The sequence below is a fragment of the Cebus imitator genome, unplaced genomic scaffold (assembly GCF_001604975.1).
Source record: "Cebus imitator isolate Cc_AM_T3 unplaced genomic scaffold, Cebus_imitator-1.0 Scaffold53, whole genome shotgun sequence".
In the NCBI taxonomy this organism is placed as follows: Eukaryota; Metazoa; Chordata; class Mammalia; order Primates; family Cebidae; genus Cebus; species Cebus imitator.
In genome coordinates, this window is record NW_016107368.1 from 3956720 (window position 1) to 3981744 (window position 25025).

A 25025-nucleotide genomic window follows, 5' to 3' on the forward strand; every position below is an offset into this window, starting at 1 on the left:
AACCTCCGCCTCCTGGGTTCAGGCAATTCTCCTGCCTCAGCCTCCTGAGTAGCTGGGATTACAGGCACGCACCACCATGCCCAGCTAATTTTTTTGTATTTTTAATAGAGACGGGGTTTCACCATGTTGACCAGGATGGTCTCGATCACTTGACCTCGTGATCCACCCGCCTCAGCCTCCCAAAGTGCTGGGATTACAGGCTTGAGCCACCGCACTTGGCAAACACTTGGTTTTCTATATTGCAATGTGTTGAATGAACCATCACTGTGCAAAATAAAGGATTGGACTCCTTCCTTTGGCTGTCCCGTAACTGAATGTGAGAGATGAGGAGCCCTGGATGCAGGAGGCTATCTGGGAGGCAAGTCTGGGAAACACTGAGGGGAGAGGAGGGAGAAAGCACAGGGAGGGCCAGGCGGCCACGTCGGGCACCGGGAGTGCGGAGCTGGTGCCATCAGCTCCACCTTCATGGGCTTGAGAAAGGCAGGTGCTGCAGACAAGAGGCGGCTAGAACTGCCCCCAGAGGTGAACTGAGGCAGCAACTTTGAGAGCTCCCAGCTGCTGAGGTGAGGTTCAGTCAATGGACGCAACACACCTGTGGTCAGGGGACCCCCATCATCAGACTCCAGGGTCCTTGTTCTTGAATTCTGAGTTATGGCACCACAAACACTGTTCTAAGAATACCACTGCCTCTCAGGCATGCTGACTAGCATCCCCATCTGCCTACCCTGGCAGCCCAGCCTGAGTACGACGTCCTGAGGACAGAGAAACGGATCCACAAGCCATCACAGGGAAGGGGGCAAGCTTGCAGAGAAGGGGAGAAATACAGCAGAGATGTGGGCTCTGGAAGCTTCCACACCACTCTCACCTCTAGCCATGGAGTGGCAGACCCTCCCCAGCCACCAGCAAGCGTAAACTGCTGGTATCTTTCTAAGAACTCACTGAGGGGAAGAGGATCTGCATGTAAAGGCCACACAACAGTGGTCTCAAAGTATCTTCTCCAGAAAAGCTCTAGCACTTACCTTCCCATATTTGCTGAAAAGATTCTTCAAATCTGTAGCTCTGGTTGTAGAAGAGAGTCCACTAACCCAGAAATTTCTACCACAACTGCTGCGACCTATTTCAAAAGAAAGTTCTAGTCAAAAGCCAAATACCCGCAAGATCTCAAGACTTAGAGACAACCTTTCCAAACCTGACATGGTTTCCACTTTTCCCGAGGCAGTGGCAGCACTAAAAACCAAACAGAGCCGTGGGCCTGACCACTGTCCTCACCAAGACCCTCCAGTGCAACACCAGGCCCAGCAGCACTGCCACAGGGCCCATCACAATACTGAATTGGGCTGTCAGGACCATGTGAGGTTTCCTAAGAAAGTCAGCAATCGCTTAATTACAGGAGGAATTGCAGTGGCCACGTAGCAAAACAGTCAACCTCGATGTCGACAACGCATCCCATTTCTCTGTCTCCATCGATGGCTGTGTATCTATCCCACGTTTTAACTCCTTTAGAACACGGATCAAGAAGGAATTTGGTAGGGTAAAATTACGTCTCGGTTAATGGATTTAATGAAAGGTTACAGGATGAATGTGCTCCCGACACACTCTGAAGCAAGGGTCTGCACAAAATCAACCTATTAATTCTTAGGACCTGGTTTGCTTCCTATAACCCAGAAGCTGTAGAGTTAACAGCAGAGAAGGAGAAAGACTGCAAGAAAGTCTCAGGAGTCTCTTGGGTAAGGAGCGCGGTATGCAATGAGCCAGAATCAAATACCCGCCACTGTCTAGGCCATACATGCTCCAAGGGACTGGTGTCGCCGAGGTGACCTACCTTTTTCCTCTTTGGAAAGCCTTTTTGTATCCGAGTCATCTTCCGGAGAACTAGAGACAAAAGACAATGTCATTCCGCAAGGAAGAAGCATAGCGGAAACAAACTCAAAACCATAAAATTCGTGCTGAGGTTGCATACCTACCCGAAATTTAGTTCTGAAAAAATGAAACCCCGACAAACTTGTATTGCAAATCTGACCTAACCATAAGATTTCAGACCCACAGGAGTTAATTAATTCTGCTGGGCTAAAGGTAATTAGGAAGAATTAAAGAACACAACCATGATAGGTTGAGAAAAGAAAAAAGATTATGTAATCAGTGTAAAATACACAAAGAGAAATAAAACATTCTTTAGAAGCAAAACTACAATTTCGTCAGTCTGGCTGGCCAATTGCAGAAAAAACAGCTTATGTGTGTCATTAAATGACCAATGAAAAGGAGATAGCGTCTGGTCTAAAACTGAGAAAAAACAAACCTCATTTTCTGATCAGCGCCCTCACTGGTTGAGGACTCTTTAGGAGCCGGAGGAACTTCATTACAAGCTTCAAAATCAAACTTCCTCCCGTCTTCTTTGCTATCTCTGGCTTCTGGGCTTGGGGCTTCCGTGGGCGCTTCCGCGAGCTCCTCGCTAGAGGCCTCCGCGAGCTCGGAGGCCGCACTACTCTGCTCAACTGCTGGCTCTAGCCCTACAGGTTCACAGTCCGTCCTCTCGCCATCGCCTGGCTGCTCCACGGGCTCCCTTTTCACTACCGCTAACAGGCTGTCTGCCTTGCTCGACTGAGCGTGTGCTGTTGACTCGCTGGCCAAATCTAAATCACCCTCCTCCGGATGGGCGCTGTCAAATAGGTCCTCTTCCTCCGCAAGCTTTCTGTCTGGCCCCACGCTACTTGTGTCCTGTGCAAAGGGCTGCTCCAGCTCGGAACTTTCTTCTTTTACTGGCTCAGATTTACAAGTTTCCCCCAAAATGTCGAGTATTTTCTCATTTTCTACGGATTTAACAGGAATAGAATGGCACAAGGTTTAATTACCAGGGAAATAAAGCAATCACAAATGTGGAACTGGCACGGCTGCCACACTAACACGAAGAGAACTGCTAGCTACACAGAGATTGGAAAACCCGCGGGTACACAAAGTTACACTGGTTACACTACCTGCGCTGTGACCGCCTCTAGGTAAGCCTCTACGCTACACGGAAGAGAAAAGCATCCCAGAGATTTAACCCCCAAAACCTTCTGGCTGATTCTTGAGAGTCTTCATTCTGTCGTCGTTTAGATATGACTCTTCCAAATTTAGCTTCCAAAGTCCAAGTTGCTTAACTGAATGTATCACCATTCACTGAACAGCTCAATTTCCAAATTTCTTTGAATTTCTTTTAACAGAACAGTCCAACATGAAAACCAGAATCTCTTCCATCCGTGCTGAGATATTTGCAGTCCAGAAAGTGAACAGTATTTGGAATTCTCATGAAGACACTCTTTCCTCTTCTGGAATCCAGTTATGTCTCAAATTTATGTTTTAAAATGTATCTCCCTACCACTGCCTGAGCTGCCTCAATTAAAAACCACAAAATTAAGCTACTGCCCAATATCACAAGATCTGTTTTGTGGGTGTAGAGGTATTAGCTCTCAAGAAAGGCATGTGGAACTCTATGTATGCTTCAACGCTGTTGATATTCAAAAAGGCATGAGATGCTCTCATCTCACTGATACATTTTGTAAAATGACAAGTGAGCCACTTTCACAGATCTGGTGATATGGCTGGGTTTCCAATCTCTATGATCCTGGTAGGTTTTGGACTGTAAACCTTTAGAACAATGTATACTATAGTAAGGCAACTTTTTTAAAATCAAAGAATTCCAATTAGAGAAGGTGGAAAACTAGAATGGTTCCAAACCCCCGCTGGTAAGTTTTTCATTTAACAGTACCTGGCTCCAGGGATGGCTCTTCAATTTCCTGCAAGAAAAAACATAAATAAGACTCTGACAGATGGATGACACCTACAGTTTATTAAAACTAAATCCAAGAATAACTAAAGAGGGAATTAAAAAAATACAGGGATGGAAACTCACAAACACAAGAGGTGGAAAACCTCCTTATTCTAGGAAAGAGCCCACAACACTGGCATCCACTTCAACGCAGCTCACCTGCCATCCAGTCTCCCCTGCAGGGGGCCGGCACTGATCTCACTTCAGAGTGAAGCACTCATCACATGCATGCCTGTTCCTCTAAATTGAACTCTCAAATCCAGAGAGTAGTGTTTCTATTTTTCTATTGTTAGCGTCTAGAGGAATGCATGGCACGTTAACAGTGACTTTTTCACTGAATGAAGCTAAGATAACTTTCTGATAATCAAAAGACTGAGGGAATATGGTACAGGTGGTTTGACTCCTTTTATTTTGCATGGTGGTACCAGCATGAATACCTCTGTGAATACCCTTCCTCCTTTATTTCCTCTTCCAATCTATGTCCTCACCAGGCCAGCTCCAGAAGTCATTCTGACTCTTAACAGGAAGCTCTGTCCACTCAGGCTGGTGCTCTCCTTGCCTATTTTGCTTGTATTACCCGCATCCCATCTCTCTGCATCTTGTGTCCACAGTGAGCACATGTCCCTCTGTGGCCTTCAGACAATGGATCCCTATACCACCTCCCTCCCTGACAGGCCCAGCCCTCCCCTGCCCTGTTCCATCCAAGTCATATACATCCCTCAGTATTCAGGTCAGTAGCATCTCCTTTTAGGAAGGCTTTCCCCTAAGGGATCCCTCTCTAACCCAACTCCAGCCGGGCTGTGCGCCACTAAGCAAAGGAACTTTTCCAACACGATGTGACCCCCCCTGTCCCGTTTCCTGTGCATACAAGGTATACTTCTCTGGAATTCCAGCCAACACTGATGAGCACTGACTAGGTTCCAGGCACAAATGTAAGCAACTACATACACATAGACTCGTCATCGGTCGCAAGAGGTTGGTCCTAATGATAGCACCTTTCTTTTTAAGACTATGATCAGAGAGACTGAGTAACTTGCGCAAGGACACACAGCAGGTGGGAAGCAGAGACAGGCTCTGAGCAAAGGCCGTACAAGTGTGGGTCTGCAATGTTAGCCGCCAGGCCAGGCCTCTTCCAATACTTTAACATGTGGCCTTCACATGGGAAGGGCGGGCCCCATGAGCACAGGACCATCCTTCTTTCTCATTTATCTGCATAAACCTGGTAGTTAATGCCACACCTGACACATGGGGCTTCACATATAATGCCACAGGGGCTTCATATATACCCAGTAAGTAGGTGTGACTGAATTATAACTTCTCCTGGGAACTGCCCTGCCATTCCAGGATGCTCTAAGAAACTGTACATTTGGCTGGGTGTGGTGGCTCACACCTGTAATCTCAGCACTTTGGGAGGCCGAGGCAGGTGGATCATGAGATCAGGAGTTCAAGACCAGCCTAGCCAACATGATGACACCCCGTCTCTACTAAAAATACAAAAATTAGCTGGGCATGGTGGCGGGCACTTATAATCCCAGCTACTCGGGAGGCTGACGCAGGAGAATTGCTTGAACCCGAGAGGCGGAGGTTGCAGTGAGGTGAGATCATGCCACTGCACTCCAGCCTGGCTGACTCCGTCTCAGGGAAACAAACAAACAAACAAAACTGTACACTTTCCTCATGGTTTTAATCAGTTTTTTCCCCCATGTACTCTACCCCATGCTGGGAATTCAGATCACATGACTGAAGCAAATGATCAATCTTGGCAGAATAATTCTCCCTCATTTTCTCTAGAGAAGCAAATGTATTCCTATTTGTTTAGGAGAGACTGTATGCTTCCCATTTTAACATGGGAGACTGTGACCAAGAAAGACCCTGGAGAAAGTGACAAGATCAGGCCCCTCCTGTCTGAGTCAGGAATGGCTATGTCAACTCGAAGGTGGAGAGACGTCAGCGCTAAAGGCGAGCTGGGTTTCACCAGATTTTCTTGAGATTTGCGCCTTCCTCAAGGCTGGAGCTCTGGCTTTCCAGTATCTCCCTTACCCTTGCTTGGCAGAAGTAAATGGAGATCTTCTCCAGAAGGTGGTATCTAATTACAATAGCATAGATGACATTTAAAAAGAGAGAGAGAAAAAAAACCAAAAAGGCTAGGCAAGAGCTGACTTTATCTCAATTTCTCCACAAAAAGTTCTCCTAAGAATTAGATAGCTATCTAGGTAAGCATGTTCTAACAATTTATATCTATGAAGGCTGGGGGAGAAAAAGAAAACTCAAGACCCACAAATATAAAAATCATACCTGGAAGTTCTCATCTCATCTGTTCTCATCTTAAATTCAATATTTACATACAAGCTAATGAAACAGGCAGGATGTACCGTCATTAAAAGAAATCTGGGCAATTTCAGTTAAAAAAAAAAACTTCCCAAAGACAAGACGAGAACCCGAGGCCCCACCTTCCCAGCAGGGCTGTCAACCCTCAATCCCCATCTGGACCCTATTCATCTTTTCTAGGCAGATATGGCCCCTTGCTGTCTCATCAAATCGTCTTTCTGCAGGGGATGCCACCCAGAGTAGATAAGACAGACTGCCATCTCCCCCACATACCCCCACTCCGCCCAGCAATGAAATTAACAAGAATGCCACAAAACATGTCTCTAATCACTGCTGGTAAGCCACAGCCTTGGAGGCCACTCGTCGAAGCCTAGAGATAAATCCCTCACAATGTGTACATTATATTTGGAGGAAAGCAGAAGGCAAACACCCCCTAAAGACCTTAACAAAGGAAACAATCCTTGTGGTGATTATTAGCTGGAACTGGTATATGGTATCTGAAATGGTTTCCAGAAATTATGGTCCGATCGTTCATTCTAAAATGACTTAGTCATAAAACAGTTTACCTGTAATATAGTGAAGTCAGATGATGAAGTATCTAAATTGTTTATAGCTTCTTTGTCCTCCATCTATAAAATAAATGGAGAAAATACAGTTCATCAAACCAAGAATAACACAAAGTAATGGTCCATCTGTACAATGAAAAGTGAACAGCTGGCCACGCATGGTGGCTCACACCTGTAATCCCAGCACTTTGGGAGGCCAAGGCAGAGGGGATCATGAGGTCAAAAAATTGAGACCAGCCTGCACAACATGGTGAAACCGAAACCCCATCTCTACTAAAAAGTACAAAAATTAGCTTGGCATGGTGGTGCGTGCCTGTAGCCCCAGCTACTCAGGAGGCTGAGGCAGGAGAATCGCTTGAACCCTGGAGGCAGAGATCCTGGGGTGAGCCAGATCAAGCCACTGCACTCCAGCCTGGCGACATAGTGATACTCTGTGGAAAAGAAAAAAAAAAAAAATTGTATGTATAATACCTAGCATCATTCCATGTAAAAAAAAAAAAAAAAAAAAATGAACAGCCGTGAAAAATAATTTATAACAAAATTTAAACCAAGGGCAGAAATCGAAACACCAATATAGTATAATTGCAGCTAAACTGAAAGAAATGTTGTATGTCAACACAGACTAGGAAACCTACTAAAATGCTATCTGTGTAGGTTTTTAAATATGTAAACCAAAAGAAAAAAGTCTAAATCAAATAGAAAAGAGATTAAAATGAGGTAGTACATAGATTCTCTCTAAACGTGTCTGGGCACAGGGTTTGAGGGCTGTTCTTCCAGGAGCAATGGCTAGTCCTGCTGAAGTGGAGCCTTCAGCCACCACTGCTCACCCAGCCTGGATGCTGATGATGTGGGGCCTGCTGCCCCTGGGGTAGGTACCTCCCTCAATGGAACAGCATCTCCTAGCACCAACTTCCAAATCCGAGTGTGGGGAGAGGAGCTCGGGACTGGCAATATCCTATGCCCCACCTGCAGGGGAAGAATAGCTTTTATTCTAAGAAGCAGGTTCTGCCCAATAAGGCAAAGGATTCCCCAAAGAAAGAAAGGGGGTTCAGATAATCTGTGACTGAAACCAATTTGGCCATCTGCTATAAAGCCCTGAGGTTTGAAATATTTTTAAGGGGGAGATTTTTTTCAGATATTTTATAACCAGCATGTATTTTTATCAGTTTTACTTCACTAGGAAAGACACATTCGTGATCAAAAGACTCAAAAGGTTCAAAAGCCCATTCCCTGGAAACCACTCTCCACTGCTCCTTTCTTCCTGCCAGGCAGTGCCACTGCATATGCTATAGACGTGTTTAAGTGCCTGAGACCACCTCCCCTTCTACATCTGCATGAGAGGCAGCAGGCCATTCTGAACCCTCCCCGAGTTTTGCTTCTCTTTTGGAGATGGTTTTAGTTCACTTCGATGGTTACATAGCAGTAAGAACTGTATTTGTGGTCGTAGTACATTTCATACTAACTCTATGGTGCTTTCTATATGCTAGGCATTGCTCTAGGCCAGGAAGCATTTTGTTAGAGCTGCACGGTCAATTGTTCAGAACAGAACTGCGGCACAGATGAGTCAGGACTCCTCATCTCTGACACTACGGCACAAAAAGAGCCACAGACAACATTATCAATAGGTGTGTCCTCACAAAACTTCATTTACACAATAAGACCCTGTCTTGAAGAAAGAAAAAAAAAAAGCAAAGCAAAGCAAAACAAAACAAAACAAAATCCTCCCAAAAAACCAGGTGAGAGCCAACTTAATGACTTCTGCGTTACGTGTATCTGAATCTGAATCTGAATCTTCCGCAATTGAGGAGCAGAGGTTAAGGAGTTTGTCCAAGGACACACAGAAATCAGCTGAACTCCAGAATCTACGCTCTCAATTCTTTTTTTTTTTTTTTGAGTCTCACGAAGTGGCATGATCTCAGCTCACTGCAACCTCCACCTCCCTGATTCAAGCGATTCTCCTGCCTCAGCCTCCCGAGTAGCTGACATTACAGGCATGGGCTACCACTCCTGGCTAATTTTGTAATTTTCTATTTTGAGTAGAGACAGGGTTTCACTATGTTAGCCAGGCTGGTCTCAAACCCCTGACCTCAGATGATCCGCCTGGCTCAGCCTCCCAAAGTGCTGGGACTACAGACATGACCCACTGCGCCCGGCCAAGCCACTGCACTGGCCTCATCTCTTAAAACTATACTGCTTCCAGACATTTAGGATGTTTCCAGCTTTTGTTACAGAATGCATCACTTTCTACTTAGGAGGGAAAAAAAACCAACCTTAAGAAAATGCAGCCATTCAGGAAGGGTAAGTAATTCCTGCTGCTATGCAAGTGTTTCCACTATGCCTTTTTAGAAGCTGGTGAATGGGACTCACCAAAAATTGCACACCCTATTTGTATCAGAATAACTCTCAGGCGCTTCTCAGACGGGAATCCCCCATTCAAATACGACAATCTGCCACCTCTTTGGATACTCAGAATCAGTTCCAAGAGGAAATGCAAAAGTGTTCTGAGGAGATGGAGAAGCAGACTGACTGGCATAGAACAAGGCTTCTGTCCGCCAAGACCGGAGAAATGCTCACTGTGGAAGACCTGAGCACCAGGACAAGAATGGGCCCCCCGAACAGGCCAACACATCAAGGGCGCCAAAGAGACACCCCACAGCTTTCCATTTGCATCACTTTTCTGTCTGACAAACATTAGTCCTCAGGTAAATGAAATTAATATCAAATTAATGGCACCAAGACAATGTCATACGTGAGTTAAGTATATGGCCTCTGGAATTAGCTGATCTTAGTTCTTATGAGCTGTGTGTCATCTGGAGATATTTTTTAGTTCTTGCCTTCCTAATTTCCTCAAATGAAAATGGGGACAACACCCACCTTGTGTTGCTATTAAAAGAATTAAAGGGCACAGGCCAGGTGTGGTGATTCACAGCTGTAATCCCAGCACTTTGGGAGGCTGAGGCTGGAGGATCACCTGAAGTCCGGAGTTCAAGACCAGCCTGGCCAACATGGTGAAACCCCGTCTCTACTAAAAAATACAAAAAATTAGCCGCACTTGGTGGTGGGTGCCTGTAAATCAAGCTACTTGGGAGGCTGGGGCAGGAGAATCATTTGAACCTGGGAGGCGGAGGTTGCAGTGAGCTGAGAGTGCGCTACTGCACTCCAGCCTGGGCAACGAGCGCAAAACTCTGTCTCAAAAAAACAAAAAACAAAAACAAAAAAGGCATAATGCTTAATGCCTGGCAGGTAGTATTCAGGAAATACTACCCACTGTCATCTTACTATCTATTTGATATGTTTCTAACAGGAAAAAAACTAAGGTTTAAAAGCAGTTTTATTAGATGTTAACTCTTAGGTGGGAATCAACTGGTGCTTCTTTTTCTTCTTAACAAGAGATAGGGTTTTCTGTGGGGCTCTGTCACCTGCATAATTGTGGCTCTCAGTACAGCCCTGAACTCCTGGGCTGCTCCCTCTGCCTCAGCTTTCTGAGTCACTGGATTACAGGAATGCATCAAGGTGCTCAGCTCAATAATTACTTCTTAACAGGAAAACAACTTCTAACCTCTTCCTTTCAATGTTTTAAAGCATGTAGGCCATAACACCACAGATCAAGTTCTGCAACAGGACGGGTCTCAATGGTTATCCTCAAAATGTCTCATACTGTATGCTGCAAATGGAAGGCCAGTACGTGTGAATGTCATAAGACTTCACTTTTCAACAAAGCAAAGTGTGTTTCCCAATCGCCTGAACCAACTGACCCTATTCTACTGAACTGGCATTACAGGAAAAACTTACTTCCTAAAATAAAACGGATCACCTATTTTAATTGTGGAACTGACACATTCAGGGCACATTCTAGAGACATTGCTGGTTACCTACAGCATGTTCCTGAAGCTGCTCCGGAAGCTCTTTCATTTCCCCTTCAACTAGCTCTCTACTATCGGACAGGGACTCCTGGAGGTTATCAGCATCTTCGTCTTCGACACAATCTGCAACGCTTCCGTTATCAATTTCTGCTTCATCCAACACACTGATATCCATGATGTCGATATCCTGTAAGTTCTCCAAACTGGTCTCAACATCCTCCTGTGACATAACCAGACCAAACCATCACGTGACCGCCGCTGGTCCACCCACCAAGCTGACCAAGCAAGGCCACACATACCTGTCCATCCCCAGAGTTTTCCTCCAGCCCGTTATCTTCCACACCCTCTTCTTCTGGTTTGCGCCCTGAAGACAGAAGCATTTACAGCATGAGATCAATGATATGCTCTTTACAGAAACAACAATGCCCTGAGCACTACACGAGTAGACACTTCCTAATCCAGGCCATACCAGACAAGACAGCCCTGCCCCACCCCTAAGCAGAAGAAGTTTTATTCTTGTCAGTGAGCTGTGGAAGCAGAAGTGTGGGAAACAGGTTCTTAGTAAAGTTGAACAGGGTCAGACCTGTCCTCAGCTCTGCCCTTCTTCCCATTCTAAGTGTCCTTGTTTGAGGGAAGAAAACCATTTGTCACAAACATGCTGCCTTTTAGTTAAGCAACATGCTTTTCCACACAAACTGCGCCCCACCGAGTATGGACATTTTAAATGCTTAAAAACAAAACAAAACAAAAAAATCCAAAAATCCCATATACTATCAAGATACTCCAGAGGGGCTTGGGTGCAGTGGCTCATGCCTATAATGCCAGCGCTTTGGGAGGCCAAGGCAGGCGGATCACTTGAGGTCAGTTGTTTTGAGACCAGCCTGGCCAACATGGCAAAAACTGGTCTCAACTAAAAATACAAAAAATTAGTTAGGTGTGGTGGCGCATGCCTGTAATCTCAGCTACTCGAAGAGCGAACTGCTTGAACTTGAGAGGTGTAGGTTGCACTGAATGAAAATCACGCCACTGCTTTCCAGCCTGGTGACAGAGCAAGACTCCGTCTCAAACAAAACAAAACAAAACAAAACAAAACAAAACTGCAGAGGAAGGTTTTTTCAACTTATACATTTCCACGAACAGCGAATTAAAAAGTGCCAATCTTTCTGAACCGCTGTTAAAACTTGCTATTTTTTCTTTATCTTTGCCAATATTCTATGTAAAAAAAGGAATACTTGTATTAACACAAATTTATCCCCTGACTATTCAAATTGCTTTGAGTCATTTGCTTTTTGTTGTTGATCACCTGTACTTTTCTTTTTTTTTTTTTTTTTTGAGACGGAGTTTCGCTCTTGCTACCCAGGCTGGAGTGCAATGGCGCGATCTCGGCTCACCGCAACCTCCGCCTCCTGGGTTCAAGCAATTCTCCTGCCTCAGCCTCCTGAGTAGCTGGGATTACAGGCATGCGCCACCATGCCCAGCTGATTTTTTGTATTTTTAGTAGAGACGGGGTTTCACCATGTTGACCAGGATGGTCTCGATCTCTTGACCTCGTGATCCACCCGCCTCGGCCTCCCAAAGTGCTGGGATTACAGGCTTGAGCCACCGCGCCCGGCCCTCACCTGTACTTTTCTAAAAATTTCTGACGAATACCCTCCCCAGTTAAAAACTTTGGTTTCATTCCCCAGCATTTGAAATGTATATATCATATATACAAAATAAGTATTTTCCCAGTTCTTTTTACTAGTCTTTTAATTTTGTTTCTAGGTTTTGAGTACATTTCACTCTTTTTTTGGGGGGGGTGGGGTGGAGGATGGAGTCTCGCTCTGTTGCCCAGGCTAGAGGGCAGTGCTATGAACTTACTTCGACCTCTGCCTCCCGGGTTCAAGCGATTACCCTCTCTCAGCCTCCTGAGTAGCTAGGATTACAGGTGTGCACCATCATACCTGTTTAATTTTTGTATTTTTAGTAGAGAAGGGTGTTTTACGATATTGGCCAGGCTGGTCTCAAACTCTTGACCTCAGGTGATCCGCCGATTTCAGCCACCAAAAGTGTGGTGATTTCAGGCGTGAGCCACCGTGCCTGGCCCATTTCCCTTTTATGTGGCCAAAGCTATTGTTTTCTAAATGTAAATGGTTTTTACTTTCATGCTTAGAATCCCTCTTCCACACTGAAGGCTAAATGATACATACCTGTATTTACTTCTTTTGAGGTTTTAAACATTTATTCTCTCAGTTTCATGTTGAGCGAGACTGTTTTCCCAATAGTTATCCCATTTGGAAACGGATTTCCCAACACTATATACTAAATAGTACTAGCCCCCGACCAATTTAAAATGTTGACCTCCTCAATATTATATTCGTACTTATGTCTGGCCTTGCTGGTTTCCACTCTCTTCCAGTGATTTATTACTCTTGTTCTAGTTTTAGATATGTGCCATTACCACGTTTTTCTAAATAGAAAATACTGGCCGGGTGCAGTGGCTCATGCCTGTAATCCCAGCACTTTGGGAGGTCAAGGCGGATGGATCACCTGAGGTTAGGAGTTTGAGAACAGCCTGGCCAACATGGTGAAACCCCGTCTCTAGCAAAAAACACAAAAATTAGAAGGTCACAGTGGCATGTGCCTGTAACCCCAGCTACTCCGAAGTCTGAGGCAGGAGAATCGCTTGAACCTGGGAGGCAGAGGCTGCAGTGAGACAAGACTGTGCCACTGCACTCCAGCGTGTAACAGACTCCATCTCAAAATAAATAAATAAATAAATAAATAAAATAAAGAGAGTTAAGTAATTTAAAAAAATGTAAAAAACATCAAGAGGCTTCATACCTTCTTAGGCTCATATTTCTCATGCCAGCCAACAACGCTAAAAACAGGGAAGTCACTTCCCCCATCTCCCCTTGTGCAACCTTATTGATCGATGATTTGTAACACTTGCAACAGTTCATAGGGATAGGCATGCAGGCACCTTCCTCCAAACAGCAGTATTTATATGGTCCTTTGCTTTTTCATATATACGATAAAAGTGAGTAGAGAATAGAAAAGTGTAAATGATGACACTAGAAATAACAGAACTGAAGCAAAAATGGAAGTCATTAGGCATGGCAAAAATGATATTTCTGGTGTCAAGAATAGGCGTGCTCAAATTAAACTCTGTCTTCCATGTGAAGAATAAAATCACATGGATGAAATATATGAAACAGATGATGGAAGACCACATCTCAAAAAGCAAGGCATAATGTAACATACATAGTTTTGTGTTTTAGAGTTACTGCCAGACAGAGCTTTTTAGAGGTCCTTATAGAAGGCGGTGCTCAGCTTTTTCAAGAACATGGGAGAAAAGCTGATCAGCCACGCAACCTTGGGAAAACTACTTTCTGCCAGGCCTCTTTCCCAGTGAAGAAGAGTCTCTTTTTCTCATCAAGGGATCCTCCCACCTCAGTCTCCTGAGTAGCTGGGACTACAGGTGCATGCCACCATGCTTGGCTAATTTTTGTACTTTTGTAGCAGTGGGGTCTCACTATATTGCCCAGGCTGATCTTGAACTCCTGGGCTCAAGTGAGTCTCCTGCTTGGCCCTCTCAAAGTGCTGGGATTACAGACACAAGTCACCACATCCAGCCTGAAGATCAATATTTTAAAGGCTACATGTTGTTTCAAGTAGTATAAGGAAACAAGGTCTGGCGCGGTAGCTGACATCTATAATCCCCAGCACTTTAGGAGGCCAAGGTGGGTGGACCACTTGAGGTCTGAAGTTTGAGACAAGCCTGGCCAACATGGCAAGACCCTTTTTCTACTAAAATATAAAAATTAGCTGGGCATGGCAGCAGGCACCTGTAATTCCAGCTACTCGGGAGGCTGAGACAGGAAAATCACTTGAAATCACTTGAACCTAGGAGGTGGAGGTTGCAGTGAGCCAAGATCGTGCCACTGGACTCCAGCCTGGGTGACAGAGTCAGACCCTGTCTCAGGAAAAAAAAAAAAAAGTGAACAGGACATTAAGTTGTCTATACCAGAAACTATTCTTGTAACTGGATAGACGTGTAATATACCAGGGGAGAAAAAATAAAAGCAAAGGACAAAAATTTCAAACCTAATCATTTATATTGTAATTGGGGCTTAAAAAAAATCTCTCTTGGGGATAAGAATTTCCTTACAACATCTAGGTATATGCTACCTGATTTTTCTATATTCTAATTCCATTCATATTTTCAGAATTACCTTATTTACGAAGATAGGAGACCATCAAACTAAACTAGAATTCAATACATGATGTTTTGGTCAGCTGGCTGGGAAATCCATCCCCATTTTATAACATTATTTCTTTGGCAAAACATGCCTCAAGGTATACAAACCAACTGGAACTCAACCCAGTGGTCTTTGTAAACATGCTGGGAAGAGACAACAGCAGCATTTCCACAGAATGATTTGATAAAGCTGCTGGGACAATTCTATGATACATACAGTGGTTTCTGTCCAATTCTATTCCAGACACTAGGAAAAATCTATGTAACTTATCAGAAACTTGCTGTCCTTCATACTGTGTTTCTCTCTTCCTCAAGGAGGGCACTAGATTTTCATTAAACAGAATCAGGGTTCTCCACTTCTATGACCACTTTTCTCCCAAGCAGTATGTAAAGGTATACCGCAGTCAAATCCTTCCTAAGGGAGAACTCCCCCAAGGTCAAAAGTGACTGGAAATGTCGGGAGAACATAACAATCTTCAAAATGTCTAATCTTCAATATATAAAGCACATCCTTGACTGAAATGTTTATTCATCAACACTAAGACACTATTCTCCAGAGAAGAAAAACAACCAACATGTCTAAAAGAGCCAAAAATGAATGCAATTGGGAAAAGTATAACTCTATGGCAAAAACTACAGAGCCATTGATTTGTCTTAATATCAAGGCCAATGTGCTCCTCGAATCCTACCTCAGCTCCTCACCCTTGTTTGTGGTCTCAACTATAGGCATGACCATGTCGCCTGTTCGTAGCTCCCTGCCTGGAATTCCATCTCTTCCCTTTGGTTAAGCTTCCATCTCAGACACTGTCCAATCTTACCACTTACTCTGCTGCCCCAGACTTCTGCTGGGATGCTCGCACAGTACCCAGGGCTGCATGTGGGTGGTTCATTACACACACTCCCCTAATTATGCAAATATACCCATTAAACTTTACTGCAGTAATAGAAGATTCATCCTTCCAGGCATAGGAAGTATAAAGCTGTAATACCTTCCCTTTTCCCCACCGTACTCTTAAAAGGTAACCAACGTTACCAGCTTGGCGATGCTTCAGGACACTGTCTTGAGTCTTTATGTACATTATATGATGCATATGGAAATAAGCTTGTGATGGAGATGAAATCTTACTGTTGGTGAGTAATGAAAACAAGTTACAGAAACTACTAGCAGGCCCTGGACATTTTACCGTACTGCATGTTGAGCCATCTCCATATTTTACTCCACGCTATAGCAGTTCCCTGCTTTAGCTGCCCTCTCAAAAAGGCTGCAGTGATTTATCATCTCTCACCCCAACACCATCCCCATGCCCTTGCCAATGTGGGAGAACAGGCACTGTGTGCATTTTTACAGTTTGATAAGCAAAAGTCATATGTCATTTTAAAATTTGCTTTTCTCCAATTAGCAGCAAGGGAATCTTTTGGTCTCTATGCCACATGTGCTTCTTCACGTATCTGCGAGTTGCCTGTTTATAGTCTCTTCTCCTTGTTGCCTGTGTTGTTTGTTTTCCTCATTGATTTGTCAGAACATTCAATGCTTTCTGGATATTCGTTTCTTCCTTACTCTGTGCTCTATTTTCTCTCAGACTGTGGCATACCTTATGATATCTTTTAACAGAGACTTAAAACTTTTATGCAGCCAAATTTCTCCCTTTGTCATTTCTCAGTTTTTATTCTCGCTTCAGGTCTTCCTTATCACTATAAAAAGTACTAAACTAGCTGAAATTTCTATTTCACACTAGAGCTTCCCCCACCATTAAATGAACAAACCCTCCAACTTTACAATGTGTGCAATACCCTATCATCAAAATTAGAAGAAATCCCTGTATTTTCCCCCCAGAATTTTAGTTATTCTTGTGCATCATCACAGATAAATGAGGGAAAAAAGGGCAAGCTATTCCTTATCATACTAAACCAAGTAATAAACAATAACAAAATTAGAAAATCACCGTTTGGCAACCACCAAGGGATGAGCAGGATATTTATACAGCCTTAAAGTATCTTCCACACACATATAACTGTGAAAAGGAAGATACTAACTTTCCAATGGAGAAACGTTGCCTATAGCATTTGACCTCAGCTCACATGGCCAGTAGCGGCTCATGTACCTCTGGAGAGGATACTCTGATGACAATATAGACTGGGCGTGGCGGTTCATGTCTATAATCCCAACTTTGAGCGTCCAAGGTGGGAGGATCGCCTGAGCACAGAAATTCAGGATTGCAGTGACCTATGATTGCACAACTGTACTATGGCCTAGGCAACAGGGCAAGACCCTGTTTCAAAACAAAACAAAACGAAAAACAGGACTACAACACGTATGGTGTATTTCTGATAGACATATAACTTGATCCTTATTATGGGGTGGGGGGAACCCCAAACAATTCAAATCGAGGAAAACTTTAATAGTAATCACCTGCTCAGAGAACAGAAAAAAGAAAAAATGAAGGAAACAGGACAACCTGATGCAATGCATGACTCTGGACATTTTTCCTCTTTGAGTTACAGAGAACATTATTGGAACAAACTACTGAATCTAAATGAGGACTAAGACGAGATGGCAGTGTTGTGTCAACGCTGATTTCTCGATCTGGACATCTACTGTTAGGTAATATCCTTGCTTTACTGCAGTATGTAGGGCAAAGGGCCATATGCGCCTTGCAATTTACCAAGCGGCGCAGTAAAAATATACATACAGAGAAAAGGGTAAGGCAAATGTAGTCAGATGCCAACATTTAGGTGCTTGGGGTAAAGGGTATACAGGAATTCCTTGCATTATTTTTGCAACTTTTCTTAAGTATGAAATTGCCAAACTGAACAAAAACAAAACAAAACAAGCCAGCAGTACAGGATTGGGTAATACTTAACCAAGCAAACAGGCCAATTTTGCATGTCCAGTTACGAAACATTCCCAAACACCACAAAACATCCTATTAATTTGTACATTGTGATAACGTCACTACAGATAAATTTACTTTCCTGGTAATTATTTTATTTTTTCAAGACAGGGTCTTGCCCTGTCATCCAGGCTGGAGAGCAATCTCAGGCCAATCAGGGCTCACTGCAACCTCAAATTCCTGGATTCGGGTGATCCTGCCACCTCAGTCTCCTGAGTAGCTGGGACTACAGGTGCATGGCATCACGCCAAATTTTTCTAATTTTTTGGGGGAAATGGGGGTCTCACTATGTCACCCAGGCTGCTCTCCAACTCCTGGACTCAAGTGATCCTCTGCCTCGTTGTCCCAAACTATTGGGCTTACAGACGAGAGTCACTTTGAGCAGCCCTGGTAATTATTTCGCAAGAGTCTGCTAAACACAGTTGTGGAGGAGTACTGAGATTACTTGAGATATGTTTTTTAGAATTTCAAATCATTTTGAATTCATTCATTACAGAGGTCATTCTATTTTCAGTTAAAATCTTGGTAAAGATCGGGCGTGGTGGCTCACACCTGTAATCTTCGCACTTTGGGAGGCAGAGGCAGGCGAATCACAAGGTCAAGAGATCAAGACCATCCTGGCCAACATGGTAAAACCTCGTCTCTACTAAAAATACAAAAATTAGCTGGGCATGGTGGCATACATCTGTAGTCCCAGCTACTTGGGAGGCTGAGGCAGGAGCTTGAACCCGGGAGACGGGGGTTGCAGTGAGCCGAGATTGAGCCACTGCATTCCAGCCTGGCGCCTGGCAATGGAGCGAGGCTCTGTCTCCAACAACAAAAAAAAAAACAAAAAAAAACTTGGTTAAACCTACCGGTAAAGTAGTTGAAAATAACTCAAGAAAACTTATAGACCTGCCCTATCAGGTATCAAAACGTACCGTAAAATTCTGTAATAAAACTAATCAAAAGAAGCAAAACAAAACAACAAATGAGACGTAAAAGTGCTAGTGCCGCATGGCCCCATTTTACACGAAGTTCTAGAATGGTTTATTTTTGCAGGAGTGGGGCAGAGAGGCTCACTGGGAGGGGCAGGAGTAACCTTTCCGATGATAAGTGTTTCTTTTTGTTTTTTGAGACAGAGTCTTACACTGTTCTCCAGGCGGCAGTACACTGGCAGGATCTCGGCTCACTGTAACCTCCACCTCCCAGGCTCAAGTGATTCTCCTGCCTCAGCCTCCTGAGTAGCTGGGATTACAGGCGCATACCACCACGCCCAGCTAATTTTTGTATTTTTGGTAGAAACGGGATTTCACCATGTTGGCCAGGCTAGTCTTGAACTCCCAACCTCAGGTGATCCGCCCGCCTCGGCCTCCCTAAGTGCTGGGATTATGGGTGTGAACAGTGTGCCCAGCCTAAATGTTTTGTATTTTGATCCCTACCTACCTCACATCAACTGCAAAATATATTATAAATGAATTAAACCTCCAAATGTAAAATGTAAAAATAAAACCATAAATAAGACTCTCTCTATATGCAACAAGAGCCGTATTTTTTATAATTTAAAAGCAAAGAAGTACTTTTAAAGCACAATATAAAATCCAGAAACCTAGTGATCAAAATACCGCAAGTTCAATCAAGTGACAGATTAAAACAATAGGAACATTTTATATGGAGTCCTCATAACTCAATAAGACAAACAACCCAGCACGGAAATTGGCAAAGGGCATAAAAAGGCCATTCAGACAACACAAATGTCCAATTATCAAAAGAAATGCAAACAAGAACCTCACCTGCAGAAAAATGCAGACAAATACAATGAAATATTTTTTCAGAGACCCCATCTCAAAAACAAAACAAAAACAACAAAAGCCTGTAGTGCAAGTACTTGTTTCTGTCAGAAGGAAAAGAAAAAAAAGAAAGGTGATCCACAGGCTCCATTTTTTTCCACTATAATTTCTTTCTCCATTGATTTCTGGGGCTCTTCGCCTTGGCAGTTTACTTGGGCAAAGGCAAAAGCACACAATGCATCATGAAGTGACTTCATTCTGCTGTTCTCCCAGTGCTTACCCAAAGCACTGCGGCTGTCACTGGGGCCCGCCTCTCAGACATTGAAACCCAATACTTCACCATCAAGTATCATCTCATTTCGTTTTGGGCTCTGAGAACAGGGCCTTCAATTACAGGTTGTGCATCCCTATCTAAAACTCTGAAATCTTCTGAGCACTGACATACTGCCACAAGTAGAAAATTCCACATCCGACGTGGTGGGTTGCAGTCAAAACATTAGTGAAAGCTTTGTTTCACGCACAAAATTGTCAAAAATATGATATAAAATTATCTTCAGGTATATAAGAAACAAATTTAGTGTTCAGATTTGGGTCCCAATCCCAAAATATCTCATTATGTGTATGCAAATATTGCAAATCCAAAAACTGAAACCCTTCTGGTCCCAAGCATTTCAGATAGGGAAAACTACAGGAACCAAGAGAACATTCGGTCCACAAGCTCAGCTTTGGCTACTACTTTTTTTTGCGGGGGATGGGGTCTTGCTGTTGCAATGGCGCAATCTCAGCTCACTGCAACCTCCGCCTCCTGGGTTCAAGCACTTCTCCTGACTCAGCCTCCCAAGTAGGTGAGATAACAGGTGCCCTCCACCACGCCCAGCTAATTTTTGTATTTTTAGTAGAGACGGGGTTTCACCATGTTGGCCAGGCTGGTCTCGAAATTCTGACCTCAGGTGATCCGCTGGCCTCAGCCTCCCAAAGTGCTGAGATTACAGCGTGAGCCACTGCGCCCGGCCTTGGGTGATTCTTTCTTAAGCCAATAGTTGAGTGTTACCAAGTTAAACCATTGAGGGGGAAGGAAAAATAAGCAAGACACAGCTCCAGTTCTCAACAATCTGGTCTTGACAGAAAGGCATGACGAAATAAATATTAAACCAAGGTATAAGGGACTACACCACGGGAGGACAGAGGACCCAAAGAGATTAGTTGCTATTGGGGGGACGGATCAGTTGTCTTTTGAGGAACTGGGTCTCTAAGGCAGACAGATGGGGAATGGTGGGCAGAGCAAAGTCACAGAGGCAACAGAGTAAACCACGTGTTCAGGGCCTGACTAAAGCACAGGGTGTGGAGGAGGGGCGAGGGAGATTTCGGTAAGATGGCGGGGGAGTCATACATATCATGTGGAATGTGACTTTTACTGTATAAGCAGTTTTTTCCAAAACAGTCTCACTCTGTTGCCCAGACTGGAATGCACTGGCATGATCTCAGCTCACTGCAACCTCTGCCTCCCAGGTTCAAGTGATTCTCCTGCCTCAGCCTCCTGAGTAGCTGGGATTACAGGTGTGTGCCACCATGCCCAGCTAATTTTTGTATTTTTAGTAGAGACGGGGTTTCACCATGTTGGCTAGGATGCTCTCGATCTACTGAGCTGGTGATCCGCCCACCTCCGCCCCCCAAAGGGCTGGGACTAAAGGAGTGAGCCACTGAGCCCGGCCTGTATAAGCAGTTTTTTTTTTTTTTTTTTTTTTTTTGAGACGGAGTTTCGCTCTTGTTACCCAGGCTGGAGTGCAATGGCACGATCTCAGCTCACCGCAACCTCCGCCTCCCAGGTTCAAGCAATTCTCCTGCCTCAGCCTCCTGAGTAGCTGGGATTACAGGCACGCACCACCATGCCCAGCTAATTTTTTTGTATTTTTAGTAGAGACGGGGTTTCACCGTGTTGACCAGGATGGTCTCGATCTCTTGACCTCGTGATCCACCCGCCTCGGCCTCCCAAAGTGCTGGGATTACAGGCTTGAGCCACCGCGCCCGGCAAGCAGTTTTTAAAAGAAATGTTAAAGCGACAATTCTGTTTTGGCCAGGTGGTATTTAAAAGGGATGTTATTTTCAACAAGTCTGAGCAATAGGAGGCTCAAGCAGTCCTAAATACTCTTTTTGGACTCCAGGTTGGTGTTCAGTGGCACCATGATAGCTCAGTGCAACCTTGAACTCCTGAGTTCAAATGATCCTCCCGCCTCAGCCTCCCAAGTTGCTGGGAAAACAAATGTGTGCCTCGATGCCTATTTTTTTTTCTTGGCAGCAGATAGAGACAGGGTCTTGGTGTGTTGCCCAGGCTGGTCTCAAACTTCTAGATTAAAACTATTCTCCTGCTTTGGCATCCCAAAGTGTTGGGATTACAGGTGTGAACCACTGTGCCCAGCACTTTTTTTTTTTTGAGACAGTCCTGCTCTGTAGCCCAGGCTAGAGTACAGTGGCATGATCTTGGCTCACTGCAACCTCCGCCTCCTAGGTTCAAGCGATTCTCCTGCCTGAGCATCCCAAGTAGCTGGGACTACAGGCGCACACCACCACACCCAGTTGATTTCCCACCTCAGCTTCCCAAAGTGCTGGGATATACAGGCGTGAACCACCGCGCCCGGCCATTTTTTTTTTTTTTTTTTTTTAAAGAGACTGGGTCTTGCTGTGTCACCCAGGCTGGAGTGCAGTGGCACATTCATAGGTCATTGCAGGCTTGAGCTCTTGGGTTAAAGTGGTCCTCCCTTCTGAAACTCCAAAGTAGCTGGGACCATAGGTACATACTACAATGCCTGACTAATTTCTTTTTTGGTAGAGATAGGGGTCTCCCTATGTTGTCCAAGTTGATCTCAACCTCCTGGGGTCAGGTAATCCTCCCAGCTCAGCATCTCAAGCAGCACAGATGCATGCCCCACCACACCTGGCCTTTAAAACTTTTTTTGTAGAGATGGGTTTTGCTATGTTGTCCAGGCTGGTCTTGGAACTCCTAGGCTCATGTGATCCTCCCACCACGGGGGCCCCTGAGCTGCTGGGATTACAGGCACTTGCCATTGTGACTGGCTCCCTAAAGACTCCTTATTTAAGGACCTCTGACAATCTACAGAGGAAAACAAGGGAGAAAATACTCCTTCCATCCTCTGTTGGAATTCCCAGACACGAAGGTAACAAAACACAGTAGAGATCTTGGAAGAAAATGCAAAGCTTTTTTGAAGGCTCCCGATTCAGAGTGGTTCACAAGTCCAACACACAGACAAGTACACAAGGCACATTAGCAATGAATTCGTTTTGAAGAAAGCTTTTAACTTAAACTTGCTGGTGAAATCTTCCATACCTTTGCTGGACCTCTTCGGTGTTTTCTTGTTTCCTTCAGAGGTAATTTCAATTTCGTCAGGATTACCACCTTCATCTTCAATTGCCTAAAAAGAAGAGAAAAGTAAAGTTGATCCAAAAAGCCAGCATGCAAACTGCTTTCAGAGGGCCTTCAAGTGACAAGGAAACTGTATTTTTGAGATCAAAAAGCTGCTGCCGCCCTCATCACCCAGGGCCTGTGGCCCATCCACTCATCTGTTCTCTTGCTCTACAGTAGAGGCTGACTGATACCACCAGTTCTTAGCTGGGTGGTCCCAGGCGAGTTTACTTAGGTACTCAGTGTTTGTGAGGACGCTATTAGCCATGAAATGGAAGCACTCAACAAACAGTAGGCTTATCTGGTCCATCTTCTTCCTAAGCCCAGAAGAACTTAAAAAGGGAAAGGCACACTCTCCAATTTCTTCTGACTTTACCCACAAAATATTCTTAACCCTCCAGGGACTCTCTCCATGCCGTGCCTGTACTCAGTACCGTGTGGATGGAATATTAACGCTCACTGGCTGGGTTCCTACTGGGTGTTACACATGACACCCGTCACGACACGCATCGCCTCATCCGATCCCCATCATGTACATTCACAACTGACTTCAAAGACCTCATTCTCAACCACCACGTGATCATGCCTCATCGGATACTGAATTATAAGAATTTCTAGGCACGCCCAGCCTCCCATCCCAAGACTCTGTCATTCATTTCAACTGCGCCCACACTCATCACAGTGCCTGGCACCAGCTAAGCCATCAGTTCCCAATATGTCAATCACGATGGCATCCCTAGAATCTGGGCTTCCAGTTAAGTTTTACTGATAACTTTTTCAGTCTTTACTCTCCTATCCCACGAGCACAGGTTTTGTTTACATCATTTCATGTACTGTGTTTTATCTGCAAAGGTTTGGAAGCCTCAACGTTTCCCAGCTGGGTAAGTCTCATTGAGATCGGGCCTGGGGATTCCACAACTCATCTTTACCCGCAGCAACAAAAATCTCTCCTCTCAGAAGCCAGAAAAGGGACTGAAGTTCTTTCCCGGGATCAAAGAAAAGTACAATCACAAAGTCCCTTCCCCTTTTCCCTGGACAGACAACTGTGAAACGTCACCAGGAGAAAAGAAGCAATGCCCTAGGCAGGAGGAGTCCCATTTCCACCTTGTGCTCTTTTGCCCTTCCTGGAAAAGCAAACCAAGAAAGGGCCACCAACAGGATGACAGGGCGGGAAGAGATGGAGATCACAAACTCCAGACTGGCATGGGTGAGTGGCAGGCAGGGACATGGGCTGGCTGTATTGTGTTTTGGGACATCTCGAAGACAATGAAAAGAAGGAGAAGGAAAGAGGAACAAATCTGTGGTCTCAGAGACAATAGTGAGTGATGGAAGTCTCAGTCACCAGCTTCACAGAAGGGTTCAGTGCCATCCAAGCAGCTTTGCAGGCCCATGGACCAGACTGGGAGAAAAAAAGAATAAATCCTCTCCATTTAGCTTACTTAAGGCTCTGGGGGTGGGGCACCACACCTGCCCAACCGCCAATCTCCGCTCTGCATTTTCTCTGGGTAACTATGTGGATCGATGAACTTCCTGCCTTGTCTGAGTAAACAGAGAATCCACAGTGAAGAGAAACACACAGGCTTGAGCAAATTTTAAAAAGCCCACGTGACTCTGGGCAAGACAACTATCCACTCCTGAGCCCAGGAGTTCTCATTAGGAAAAAAAAAATATTAATAATCCCTACTTCTTCTCATCACCAATTAATAAAGCAGCCCTGTGATCTCCGTACTTCCGGAGCCAGGATGGAGGAATGTGTCACCAGCCTCACTGCCGGCAGAGGCTGCTGGGGGTGGGCGGCCAGGCGGAGCAACGATGGGGGAGAGGTCCCAGAGTAGCCAGGTGGAAGAAAAGCAGGGAAAGAAACCGACAGGCATAACGAAAGCGCAGGAGAAGCAGAAGGTGGCCAACCTTTGCTTGCCTCTGCTTTCCAAGGCATCCCTCCGAATCCCCCAAGGGGCAGCACTTAGAGGCCCCAATCTGCAAGTGACGACTCCTGGTGGCACAGAGAGGAGAAGCGAATCGTGATGACAACCACACACCGAGTGTTTACAGGCGCCAGGCAGCACGCCAAGCCTGCTCCACGCAACCTTATTCAATCCCCAAACCAAAGCCCTGTCGTTTTTCTTCTTACAAGTGGGGAGGGGG

The 25025-nt window shown here is 44.8% G+C and overlaps 1 protein-coding gene across 5 annotated transcripts in view; it reads right to left on the reverse strand.

Moving 5' to 3' along the window:
• SAFB (scaffold attachment factor B) overlaps window positions 1-25025 on the reverse strand; it is a 41428-nt gene that overhangs the window by 15208 nt on the left and 1195 nt on the right. For 4 of the 5 annotated variants that reach the window (XM_017528378.2, XM_037738407.1, XM_037738406.1 and 1 more), the window contains exons 2-9: window positions 22806-22890; window positions 10862-10926; window positions 10576-10782; window positions 6700-6762; window positions 3746-3773; window positions 2297-2807; window positions 1823-1872; window positions 1020-1114 (exon numbers count right to left, since the gene is read on the reverse strand). In XM_017528378.2, the coding sequence (XP_017383867.1) occupies window positions 1020-1114; window positions 1823-1872; window positions 2297-2807; window positions 3746-3773; window positions 6700-6762; window positions 10576-10782; window positions 10862-10926; window positions 22806-22890 (1104 nt within the window). Of the gene's footprint in view, window positions 1-1019; window positions 1115-1822; window positions 1873-2296; window positions 2808-3745; window positions 3774-6699; window positions 6763-10575; window positions 10783-10861; window positions 10927-22805; window positions 22891-25025 lie in introns of those variants that run through there. The other variant, XM_037738408.1, reaches the window with a different exon arrangement.